The sequence below is a fragment of the Stenella coeruleoalba genome (genome assembly GCF_951394435.1).
Source record: "Stenella coeruleoalba genome assembly, chromosome: 1".
Classification (NCBI taxonomy): Eukaryota; Metazoa; Chordata; class Mammalia; order Artiodactyla; family Delphinidae; genus Stenella; species Stenella coeruleoalba.
In genome coordinates this window covers 148,593,903-148,607,353 of record NC_137169.1, presented here as the reverse complement: position 1 = coordinate 148,607,353, position 13,451 = coordinate 148,593,903, and the positions used below count along the sequence as shown (strand labels likewise).

The following is a 13,451-nucleotide window of genomic DNA, read 5'->3' as shown; positions in this document are numbered from 1 at the left end:
CTAAAAGATCACACATGCTGCAACAAAGACCCAGTGCAGCCAAATAAATAAATAAATATTAGGGGAAAAGAAAGGATGAAACAAGGCCCAGGACATCAACCAGCAAGTCACATGGGCCTCTTCAGATGCTGAGTTGGCCCTGTATTTCAATAAAATACTGCCACCCATGATGGGGGAGGAGGGTAGGAAAGAAAGTGCTGTAAAGTGTATTTTTAATCCTGTTCCTAATTCAACTGATCCAGTACTTCAAGGTTGTGGAATCTAGATTTCAAAAGTTAGCTTAACGCCATGCAAATTCCATTTCAGTCATCTTTATTTTCACATAGAGTTGTGGCAGCATCAGCTCAGAAATATTTGATATGAAAAACCCACCCTCCCCGACCCTCCCTGCCAGCCCTTTTTAGATTTGAATATATGAAGCAGAGACATGTAAGACATGATGCACCACCTGTATGAGAACAGAAGGAATCCTAATTAAATAATTTAAAGCTTTGCCTATAGTAGTGCTTTAGTATTAGTGATAGAAATCTTATCATACATATTCTCATTTCTTTCACTCTAGTTTTGCTCCTAAGGCTTACAATAGTTCATAATTAGAGCTTTAACACAAAACTAACATAACACCAGAATGCAGTATGGTGGGAATGCAGTATGGTGGGATGGAGAAAATCTAAAATCATGATAGTCAAGTTAAAGCTCTGGTTCCTTTATTTAAAAACAGTGTGACCTTAAGCATTCCATCATCTGCAAAAGGAATAATAACAATAACTCAGAAGGTTGTTGTAAGTAATAAATGTGATTATATTTGTTAAAGTACTTTGTAGAGTAAACAATAAAAAATAAAATTGGGTGGGCTTCCCTGGTGGCCCAGTGGTTGAGAGTCCGCCTGCCGATGCAGGGGACATGGGTTCGTGCCCCGGTCTGGGAAGATCCCACGTGCCACGGAGCGGCTAGGCCCGTGAGCCATGGCCGCTGAGCCTGCGCGTCCAGAGCCTGTGCTCCCCAACAGGAGAGGCCACAACGGTGAGAGGCCCGTGTACCGCAAAAAAATAAATAAGTAAAATAAAATAAAATAAAATAAAATTGGGTGAGTGCAGCACTAGGCAACTTGTGATAAATCTCTCAATTATCGCTTGATCTGTTCATGTAAGACAAAGACCAGTGTCTAAATACCCACTGGCTTCCTGGTAAATATGGGACAAAAAAAAATGAGGAATACAAAACAAATCCACATATTGTTAAGTATGTAATAAAGCAGCTCTGTTTATAACAGAGTTATCTGAAGGGAAGGTATCCAGATGGTTTGGAAAGCCACTATCATTTAAACATAGCCATACAGAGTCCCTGAGACTGAAACTCATCATTACAGAGACAATCTAATCTAGGTTCCAATGCTGTTAAGAGTAATCCTATGGTGCAACTTATTCTTAATTTTCTGGCTTTATACTGATAACCTTCAAAATAAGGAATAGAGAGGGGTGGTGCCAGGAAATGGGGAGATGGACAAAGGATACACACTTCCAGCTATAAGATGAATGAATTCTGGGAATCTACTGGATAGCATAGTGATCGTAGCTGATAATACTGTATCATATTTAAAAATTGCTACGTGAGTAGATCTTAAATGTTCTCACCACACACACAAAAAAATTTGGTAATTATGTGACCTGATAGACATGTTACCTAACCCTACAGTCAGAATCATTTTGCAATATGTAAGTGTATCAAATCAACACGTTGCACATATTAAACTTACACAATGTTATATGTCAATTACATCTCAATAAAGCTAGAAAAAATATATAAGGAATAGATATTGTTGAAAAGTTGTTTGTAATGTTAAGTTCTGTTTGCTCTATCACATTTTTACTTCAACTTAGAAAGTAATTCTTGAGCACTTAGGCATCAACTAGGAGAAAGAGCATTTGAGCTCAAAAGACCTAAATTTTAGCATCCATCCTGTCATTGGGTGACTATTTTATTAACCTTCTCTGAGCCACAACTGATGCATCATGGAAAGAGGGAGACGGAAGGAAGTGAGGAGACTACGGAGCTGGATAGTTTCTGTGATCTTTTCAGGCCTAAAATTGTACGGTTGTACTATGCTTAAGGAAGGAATTGGGTAACATGACTCCTATTCTCACAAAGTTTACCATCTAACTGGGAATGTAGGAAATGAAGACATATAGCTAATTAAAAGAATATTCACCATTGCCAAATGATTGGCGTAGAAAATACCAGTGGCTACTGATTTTACAACAAGGAAGGATCAATCCTAGTCAGGTGGACTTCATCAAAGAAATAAGCTGGGGCTTCCCTGGTGGCGCAGTAGTTGAGAGTCCACCTGCCGATGCAGGGGACACGGGTTCATGCCCCGGTCCAGGAAGATCCCACATGCTGCGGAGCGGCTGGGCCCGAGAGCCATGGCCGCTGAGCCCGCGCGTCCAGAGCCTGTGCTCTGCAACGGGAGAGGCCACAACAGTGAGAGGCCCGCGTACCGGTTAAAAAAAAAAAATAAAGAAATAAGCTGGACTTGGATAGAGAGGATGGGGAAAGATATATTACATTCTTCCATTATGTACCATGAGTACGACAAACACAGAGCACTTTACATATCATCAAGCCTTACCTTATTCATGGAGATAACTCATCCTGACATGTGCTTCTAATCTGGAATGAAACACTTCCAGGGACAGGAAGCTCCAAGCTATGCCAGGGCAGCCTGATACATCCTTGGACCACTCTAATGACAAAGCTCTTCCAGATACTGAGCTATAGTCAGCTTGCCCAATATGACAGGGCTTTCTGTCCTTCCTTCGTCATACTTTACAAAGAACATTTATCTAAATACATCTCCTTAAATACGTAACACTAGGTACTGAAGAAAAATTTAATGAAAATTGACCCTTTCAGATAGTAGTTGGGCTATTTTCTCTCTTGATCAGGCCACATTTTTTTCATCTGACTTAGAGAAGCCGTCCTCAAACTTACCTGCTTACCTTTATAATATACCACCTTGTTTTCTTCATCATATAGCAATGTCTGATTTCTGCCATCAAAACTATCACTCTGTTTCTAAAAATAGTAAAATTTAACAGAGCAGTTTATCATAATTTTTCATTACTATTAGTGTTATACCCCTAAAACCTTTTTTTTCCTCCCATGAGAGGTCCTTCTCATTCATAACAGAAATAGTCAAATCACAAAGTAAAATCTGAAGGCAATATCCATTATCTAAGAAAAACATCTGAAGACTCAAACAAAAAATTTCTGAACCCGAGTTACACAGCCAAAATAATTCTACTAGGAAAATGTGTCTTGGGGCTTCCCTGGTGGTGCAGGGGTTAAGAATCCACCTGTCCATGCAGGAGACATGGGTTCGATCCCTGGTCCAGGAAGATTCCACATGCTGCAGAGCAACTAAGCCCGTGCTCCACAGCTACTGAGTCGGCACTCCAGAGCCCGCGAGCCGCAACTACTGAGCCCGCGTGCCACAACTACTGAAGCCCACACACCTAGAGTCCGTGCTCCACAGCAAGAGAAGCCACCACAATGAGAAGCCCACGCACCATGACGAAGAGTAGCCCTCGCTCGCCGCACCTAGAGAAAGCCTGCGCACAGCAACAAAGACCCAACACGGCCAAAAATAAATAAATTAAACAAATAAAATTTTTTAAAAAAAGAAAAATGTGTATTTCTTTTCAAGGCAAAGTAACAAACTATAACATCTGCAGTTAAAGAAAACAAAAACAAAAGACCAAGAATGATAGTTTAAGTATGTAAGACATTAGTAAAGTACACATTTTTTCTATTTAAGAATTTTATTTCTTCCTAATCCTTAGTGAAATACTACATCTCTTCTACTATATTACTGAATTAAAACATTTTAAATTTATTGAATCAAATGTTTTGAGGATAAAAAATTATAAATTCAAAAAACAATTATTGTATACATGCTATGCTTACAAACGTCATTGGCAATGTAAAACTGTAGAACCAGTGGCTTGTTAGAAGGTAACAAATAAAATATTTCCTATCGTTTTTTTTTAATTAGAGAAGTTTTTGATAACACGTGCTGTCTCCTACTGTGTACAAAAAAATCTTTTGGCTTACAAAAACTAATTTAAGGGTTGGCAAGCAATGGCCCATGGACCAAATCTGATCCACCACCTGTTTTTGCACAGCCTGCAAGCTCAGAATATTTTCTTACATTTTTAAAAGGCTGAGGGAAAATAAAAAGAGGAATATTTGGGTACAAGTAAAAATTATACGAAAATCAATGTTCTGTGTCTGTAAACAAAGTTTTAGTGGAAGACACCCACACCCGTTCACTTATATATTATCCATGGATGCTTTCCACTATAATGGAAGAGTTAAGGAGTTGCCATGGAGACCATAAGTAACCCTCTCAGCGTGCATTACAAATCGCCAGTAATAATTCATTTTTGCTTCTTGGCTTACAAAGTGTAAAATATGTGGGATTTTACAGAAAAGGTTTGCCGAACTCTGGAATAATTAATATGATGATTCATTATTCCCTGAAGAATTTATGATAATAACAGCTTCTGTGATTCTGAGCTATCAACTGAACTTCTTGAATTTTACCATAATAAAGATTCCTTTTTACCTAGTGTTGTATATTTACAGTACTGTAATAATTTTAAAATATATTTAACAAAGAATACACCATAAAACAGAAAAGGTACAGTTTTCATGCATTATTTAACTCAGTCAACAATTAAACCCTACTGTATACAATGAAGATTTCTAGGGATTCAAAATAAATAAAATGTAATTCCTAGCTCTAAGAAAGTCATACTCTAGTGGGGAGACACAGTACTCTAATAAAGGTTTTTGTCACTAAAGGGAAGGCCAAAGCTATGAAAGTAACCTCTACCATTTCATAATGACATACTGTCATTTTTAAAATATTACCTCTATATGAATTAATGGCAAGTTATACACTCAAATAAATAAGGCAACAAGCCTTGGCCAACACGTTTATCCATTAATAGTTTTAATCAGAGCATTAGCCTTATGTACATAATCAACCTTGACCAACACACATGTAAGTAAAAATGCTGATTAAGAATTTACTAATTATCCTTCTGAACTTTAGAAGTTAGCTGGCCATCTGGTCCTTAACTATGATAAACAGACACCAACTCATCATAGGTTATTTGTACATAAAGGAAGAGAAATAGTAACTGAATGGTTAATAATGAAGAACATAATAGATAAATACCATCATTAAAAATACATGAATTGTTTTGTTTTGAAGTCTCAAGTGTCCTACAAGTGTCACTTTACTTGGAAGAACACTTCTGAGAAGAACTGTCCCTTGAATCTCCTCAGAGATTCAATCTATTGTAAAAAGTAAATAAATAAATCATAAATGCATCTGCTTTTCATAATTAGAGTGCCAGGATGTGCATGCAGCTACGAATGTTGGCTGTTTGCCTGCTTCACTTAAAACCAGAAGGAAAGTATAATCCCAATAATGAAGTCTTCTAGCAACTGTTGTGAGCAGACGAGAGAGACGTCTCAACTAGCAACTACCTCCAAATGTAGAGATACACGCACCCCGGTGATTGGAGGTTAGCAATCCTGGTGTGTCTCCTTGCTTTTAGTATTAAATATTTAATGGCATATTTTTTTCTTAATGGAATCCAGGCACATCTGATCAGTCACTGGGATCATTTAGTAATGCAGTCAAAGTTATCATACTGCCATCTTATAAGCTTTGTAATTAGATAATTCGTCACTTTACTAATTCAAAAGATTGCTTTCTTTACTACTTTATAGCATGCTACGGTAGTGAAATTCAACTAAGCTGATCAACAAAAAGGCTCTAAAATTTGGTCCTATATGAACTTGAAACCTCCAGTGGCAAACACACACACTCCTGACCTTTCAAAACAACTGTGGTAATATCTGTCCCACAAATTAGCCTAACAGCAACAGTGAAGTAATAAAGCACCAGTACATCCAGAATGAGAGGGCTAACTAAACGAAAAACTTAAGATTAAAACACTGAATATATCATAAACAAATTTGTTCTTGCCTTTTACTGAGGTACACCATTCTTTGGCAAGTAAAAATACCCAATAAGGGTTTATTTAGTAATTTTTCCTCCATGATGACTTCTATACTTTACTAAAATCATGAGGCTATGGCAGAATATCACATAGACTATTTATTAACACTCGAATGGCACATACCAGGCAAATGCAAGTATAATCTTAAATATATTATCATTTGTGTCTTATTTCTAACATATCTCAATCAAAAGTATTAAATTACTATTTCTTTTCATCCTATGAATTAGCAGATTCTCGTTTTAACCCATTCTCCACTGTTTCTCAATAAACAAAAATTCTCCCCCAGTGAAAAAGAATTTACTCAGAATGAAACTGAATGTAAACTTTAAGTATCATAGTACAAAAAGCACCTAAAATTCTCACTTTCAAATCGATACAACCACAGTGTATATTGCAAAACCAGCTCCCCCTAATAGCATTAAAAATTAGAGTTCAGAAGGCAAGCTCTGGAGGTCACAGATGTGCCCTAAAGAGCAAAAATAACATTCTACCAGGAAAATTATGATTTTGTTTAAAAGACAAAAAGAGGGAACATCTTCTCAAACAGATGTGAAATTTCTAATCAAAAAATTCTGTTGCAGTTACATAATATTATTGAGTTAAAAAGTACTTTGCAGAGGTCTGGCAGCACGAACAATGACATCTATTTTGTGGTCAGGAAGTTCACTTTTATTCTTGTTGCTTCCAATTTGATGTCTGGTTTTGAAACATTTTATGCAACTAGTCCATTTTCTATTATTTTGTTCAGAGCTTATCACATTCTAATCAGTCTACCAAATGCATTTTTAGAAAAGGAAGTTTTAAGTCCAGAAAAAAAAATAAGTATATTGTTCTAGAACTCTGCACAGTGATCGCTAAAAAGTATACTCTATGCATAGAAAATAAGCTCAGAACTAAGTCTACTGACATTAAATTTAGAATAACCATTACCAATAATAACCAGTGTATGTTTGGGGGGATGGAATAGAGACATTCCATGTCATTTCAGTGAACTATGACATAACAACTAACAAAACCCTTACAATTTAATTTCATCCTTTTAAGATTCACGTGTGAGAAACATCTCATTCATCATAGTAAGCTTGCTTTTATATTTCCTACATGAAATCCCAAGGAACTACTCTGAAATCATGGAGTTGCGACGAATGTAGGACATAGTACACGATTTCTGTCCACAATAGCTATGGGCTGAAACCAAGCCAGTTACTAGGGGAAAGGTACTTTCTGCCTGCAAAATTTTTTTCTCAACAAGATAGGTAAGTCTCAGCATGGGCATGGGATACCAGCACTGGGCACAACTGTAAGCAACCATCTGAGACTCTGGTTTACAATCAGTTGCAGATTACACTCTTGGCTACATGACAACACAGGGAGACATACAACACTGAAGTTTTATACTAGAATACAAATAAGTATGGGAAATAGGCACAGCAGCAGTAGAAATTAATAACGTGTCAGACACTCTAAGTACTTTAGAGTTAATCCTCACTTTAATCTGTAAATATTATTATTATTATTCCCATTTACAGATGAGGAAATTGAGGTTGAGAGAATTTCACTCACTTGTCTGAAAAAGCAACTTAGCCATCATACTACTGTTCAACCTCCCATTTAAATTTGCCCTCTAACTGTAATTGTCTCACCTTTTAAAGTTTACAGTCATCATTATTTGTATATACATTCTCTATATTTGTAGCAAATGTTTCGAACTCTATCAACAGATTGAACCACAGGAGTTGTCTTGCCAAGATAAATCCATTTTGAAATCTAACCAGAAATCTTATTTCAAAATAGAAATGGAAGGAAAAAAAGTTGGGGAGTGGGAAGGAGGAGGGGCCTGTGGAGATGGAAACATACATCTTCCCTTCTCTAAACAATCTGAAAAAGAGCCAGCAGAGATGAGTCTGGCCTCTATTTTTGATGAATATACAAATAGTCACGCGCCTCCACTGTGCTCACTAACAAGTATCCCCAGTACATCTCCCACCCTTTGGCCACCTTCATTATTGTCAGTGGTGAACCACCACTTTCCTCATACCTTACGCTTTTATTTCCATTCAGCCACACCCCCAAGTAACACACAATCTAAGTTAAAAAAAAAAAACTTATGCAAATAAAGCTTCAAGCAAATCACTCCCACGTTTCCATCCAACCAGATCATCACTCTGCAGCTCGCCAGCTGTAGAAATTCTAGAGGTACTACTACCCTCACTAATTTTCTCTTACTACCTAAAGCAAAACAAACATTTTAAGCATCACGCTTTCATTCACTCTTTTTGTAATCACTAAATATAACTGAAACATGTATTCCACTGGTAACAACTGCCTTTTCAAATCTTCTCCATAGGAAGTCAACATATTTTTCTTACCCGGGGGTTAGAGGAGTTAGTACCCCCTCGCTCCCCACAAGTATTTCTAGACCATTCTCTATAATTGTTTCCCAACACCATCTTCTCTTCTGAAATTCATGCCATTAATTTCTGCTTCCTATGTGAAGTCCTCCTTGATCTTCTCCCCTAGAAAAATTTCTTCTTCCTACTTAACTTTTACAACCAGGCAATAAGTTCAGAAGTCAACAGGATATTTTATACAGTAAAGTACTATCTCTAAATCCCAAATTCCAGTTGCTCTGTGTGTGTGTGTGAATGTGGGGATGGGTAGTGGGAGGCTAATACTGGTAACCAGGAAGTGGAGAAAAAAGGAACACTTGGAAATATAACTGGAAAAAAGGCTACACAATAATGTGTTCAGAGTAGTGAAGGGGGACGGGGGGACATTTTCCAAGCAAAACCAAGTCCTGAGCAACAGATGCACAAGAGGCACTAAGAACCTAGTCCAACAGGAAATATACACTATCTTTCAACAGAAAACCCCAGAGTGTTCAAAATACAAATTGCTAACTTTTGAGGAATTCATCATGGTCTTCTACGAGAAAAAGCTATCAGCTCAGCAGAGAAGAAATTTGCTCTCAGGACTAAGAACCTTCTCATCCTCCACCAACCCCTTTCCTTTCCAGGCAGTACAAGTTTGATAAATATATGCATAACCCCAAGTAAAACTTTTGACTTGCTGAGGTTCTTTGCCTTGGTAGATAATTTTCAGAGTTAGAATTAACCATGTATTTTGATAACCCTGGACAAGAGTGCTTGCTGCAAACAAAAACAAAACAAAACTTGCATAATTTGATCAGTGAATTCACTAACAGACACCTCTCTCAGGAGGCCAAGAGGCCTGATAGCAAAAGAGTAATTGTAAGGAATGTTTGGAAACCCAAATAAAGGAAAAGAACATCTGTGTGACATCTATCAGATATAAAACAAGTCTGAAAAGTATTGAAACCAAGTGATGGAAACATGAGGGTTCATTAGAATTGTCTCTCTACTTTTGTGTGTGTTTGGAAAAGTCCATAATCAAAGATTCAAAAAAATTAAGATAGAAACAAATCAGCAAAAGCTCTCAGAATTCCTCTTGTCTTAAATGACAATGAGAGGAGCCAAAACACAAGCTTCGCATGTCTAATACCTGCACAGAACCTGCATGAACATAAGTGAGTGGGAGGAAAAGCAAAACATAAAACAGGCTTTTCTTTTTGAGGCCAGGTGAAGCCAGCTTTCTTTGAAGCGTAAATTAAAAAGTTAGTTCCTGAAGGTGGGAAAGGCAGGTCAGCATAGAACCACTCCTGACAGACTGTACAGGTAGGTGCAGCAAAAGAAAGCAGCACTCTCTGAAGTGCCCATTTCTTCTCTTTGATTAATTCTATGCCAGTAAGATGGGGCGGGGGGCAGTAGATAGGGATAAAATTCCCTGTCCAGCATTCTCCACCCACTTTCAACGCATTTGTCATGGTCGGTGTCATCACACACTTGCAAAGTTATAAGCTCAGTGGCTCATCCCTAAGCTTTGCAGGACACTGATCAGCTTAATTTAAGACTATTCTATTCTTCTTTTAAAAAATGAAGGACAAGGAGGGGGACGGATGGAGGAGGGGAGAAGGAGGAGAGTTTTCTCTTTTAAACACAAATGTATAAGCAGAAAAATAACTACAGTCTATAAAATATAAACAAAACTTCTACAAGGAAGTACAGGAGCCATAGGTTAATGCTGCTTTCCTCTGATTATTAACCTATATTTTAAGGCAGAAATCACAGCTCTGAGTCCAATTCCCCCATACACCACAAAAATGTATACGTTTTACTTTTGTAGCAACAACAAATATAAGTATGTGGGGAGAAGGAAAGCACATTACTAAAATTCTGTCTGCTTAATCATAATGACAGAATTTCCCCCTACACAGCACAGAGAAAAGTTCATTGTAAGATACGTGAGATTAAAATTATTTTAAAAGAAACAAGAGAAATAAGATAGTAATTTACAATTTACATTAAGCAATGAAAGTATTTTTAATTTGTTATTATGAACACTAATAACTCCAGTAATTAGCACTTGAACATTTTTCAACAACAGGAAACACCAGAAATGAAGTTACAGTCATCATAAGGTATATTTTTATCTTTCAGTAGGTGTTACGTTGTATAGCATGTAACATCAAAAGAGCTTGTATGCACTGTATACGCAGCGTTACTATAGGTTGTAATTTTCAGAAGCATATGAAATAAACATGAGAAACTTCTCAGATGCATTATAAACAACATTTACATTTTGAAATCAATTTTAATTAATAGACAAACCAGAATGTAATGCTAAGATGATATTATCGGAAAATCGTAAGAGCATACCTAAAAGAATAAAACTACATTTGGGAAAAACAAGAATAAATCTGTAGCAATCACACTAATCACATTTAAATTCTTAGAAAATAAGCAGGTTATAAAACATACTTTAAAAATATTCACAAGATAAGTATATCATTGGATGTGTGCATATAAATTGTAAAATTGACAAAATCACCCTCAAATGTAAAATTTTACTTATTATTAAAAATATGATCAATATTTAAACAAATCCAAACACACAATATGAGAAAGTAAGGACGGCAAACACATGATAATAACAAAGGATATACTGGTTCCTTTGTCCCTATCCCAGGGTAGATATCAAGAATCAATCAGGGACTTCCCTGGTGGCACACTTGTTAAGAATCCGCCTGCCAATGCAGGGGACACGGGTCCGAGCCCTGGTCCAGGAAGATCCCACATGCTGCAGAGCAACTAAGCCTGTGCACCACAACTACTGAACCGGCACTCTAGAGCCCGTGAGCTACAACTACTGAGCCCACGTGCCACAACTACTGAAGCCCACACACCTAGAGCCCGTGCTCCACAACAAGAGAAGCCACTGCAATGAGAAGCCCACGTACCACAACAAAGAGTAGCCCCTGCTCGCTGCAACTAGAGAAAGCCACACACAGCAACAAAGACCCAAGACAGCCAAAAATAAATAAATGGATAAATAAATTATAAAAGAAAAAGAATCAATCAGTGCATTCTTTCTCTCTGGACCCAAACAAACCCTCAGAAGCACTTCCAAAAAGAGCACTCAGGTACCCATTACCAAGAGACCACAATGAAATATTAAATTATACCTATTTTCTACCCCTAATCTAAGATTTTCATGACTTAAAACATTTAAACAACTGTTTTGGCAATTTGGGCAATTATTTTAAAATCAGAAATGGTTATATTTTCATATCATTTAAAATTCACTTAATCAAGAAACGGATTCCAATGATTTCTTTCACTTCAAGGAAGGTTACATTGCTGAAACAACCACCACAAAACGAAATGGACTCAATGGCAAACTTAAATCCATTCATAAAAAATAATGGAATATGTTACTTTCTTTTGAGAAAAGAAAGCACACTCTTTTGAGGGTGTGCTTTGAGAGCTGACAATGAACATACTTGGGCCATTAGTAAGAATACTGATAAAGCAGAAAAAATAATACTCTTTTCAATATAAGCAATACATTCTCCCATTCTCTACTCAGTAAAGCAGGGGACTGATAAAGGCATGAAGGGTCCTGGATTTTCACGGATCAACAAGGAAATAAGGAGTAAAGCGTTGATTTATGGCATTAGCAAAGATACCAAAGTTAACACTTACTTTTGCAAAGGCTTCAAAAATGTCAAAGGAAGGTGGCAGCTGAGAAGCATCCTGTATTTCTTCTCTCATGAAGTGTTGAAATGTCAATACAAGTTGCCTGAGGCCCTCTTTCTTATCTTCAGTCAGTTTGTTAATATCTTTTTTAAAGATAAAATAAATAGTACAATCACACTGTGAACTTTCAATGGATAATTTTCAGGTGTTCAATGGTAGCTGTTAAGGCAGATATTTCCTACCCAGATTCCATTCTGACAGAGATCAAATGCATCTTTTTATTTTTTGACAACTACAAATCATTATCATACATTATCAATCAAATTCTGCCAAACGTTATCTACAAAATAAGATCAAACACCTAGCAAAACAAAATAAATACACAAACTGATGAAAAAACATTAAAACCAAAATCAGTAATGATGTGTGTTAGCAGATTTTCTACATCCTCCTGCACACATGTTCAAACCACCATACATGCTTATTTAGTTAGTGAATTTAAGTAGACTTTTCCATGAAACAATTTACAGCCAGGTCATAACTAACTGATAAACAGTATCATCTCAAAGACAAAAAAAACCTAAAGCAAGAACAGAAAAGTTCAGTTAAATTAAGTTCAAATTGGTGAAATTGGTCAAGTAGAAAGTACATCGAGAAAAAAACATGAATCAACCAAAGAAATCTCATTTTCAAGTTCTTTTCAGGTTGAATAATAAACAAAATATGATACTGCTTCAACCCAAACAGAAGGAGAAAGTTCCAAAGCCAATATCACCCCTTTAAAAACTCAGTTTCATTCATACCACAAAGGGATGTGAGGACTAGGAGTGCACAGTTGAATTAATAACGTTTGAGAGCACTTCACTTAAGGCAGCGTGTATGACACTGCTACTGAGCAGGGCTAATGTTCATAGTAAAACTCACTGCAAGAGATGTTATTTACCTAGCAGTAATATAAGAAGAAAAAAATAGGGCTTCCCTGGCGGCGTAGTGGTTGAGAGTCCGCCTGCCGATGCAGGGGACATGGGTTCGTGCCCCGGTCCGGGAAGATCCCACATGCCGCAGAGCAGCTGGGCCCATGAGCCATGGCCGCTGACCCTGCGCATCCGGAGCCTGTGCTCCGCAACGGGAGAGGCCACAGCAGTGAGAGGCCCGCGTACCGCAAAAAAAAAAAAAAAAAAAAAAAAGAAGAAAAAAAAATGACTAGTTCTCTATTAAAACTTGAAAAGATAGATCAAGATGAAACTACAGCATAACTCTGTTGCTCATGTCAGGTCTACATATTTTCTTTAAA

At 37.1% G+C, this 13,451-nt stretch overlaps 1 protein-coding gene across 1 annotated transcript in view; it reads right to left on the bottom strand.

Annotated features, from left to right (window-relative positions):
- Positions 1-13,451, bottom strand: part of SMYD3 (SET and MYND domain containing 3) — a 719,303-nt gene that overhangs the window by 507,392 nt on the left and 198,460 nt on the right. The window contains exon 5 of the mRNA XM_079902992.1: positions 12,164-12,300. Within this exon, the coding sequence (XP_079759118.1) occupies positions 12,164-12,300 (137 nt within the window). The remainder of the gene's footprint in view (positions 1-12,163; positions 12,301-13,451) is intronic.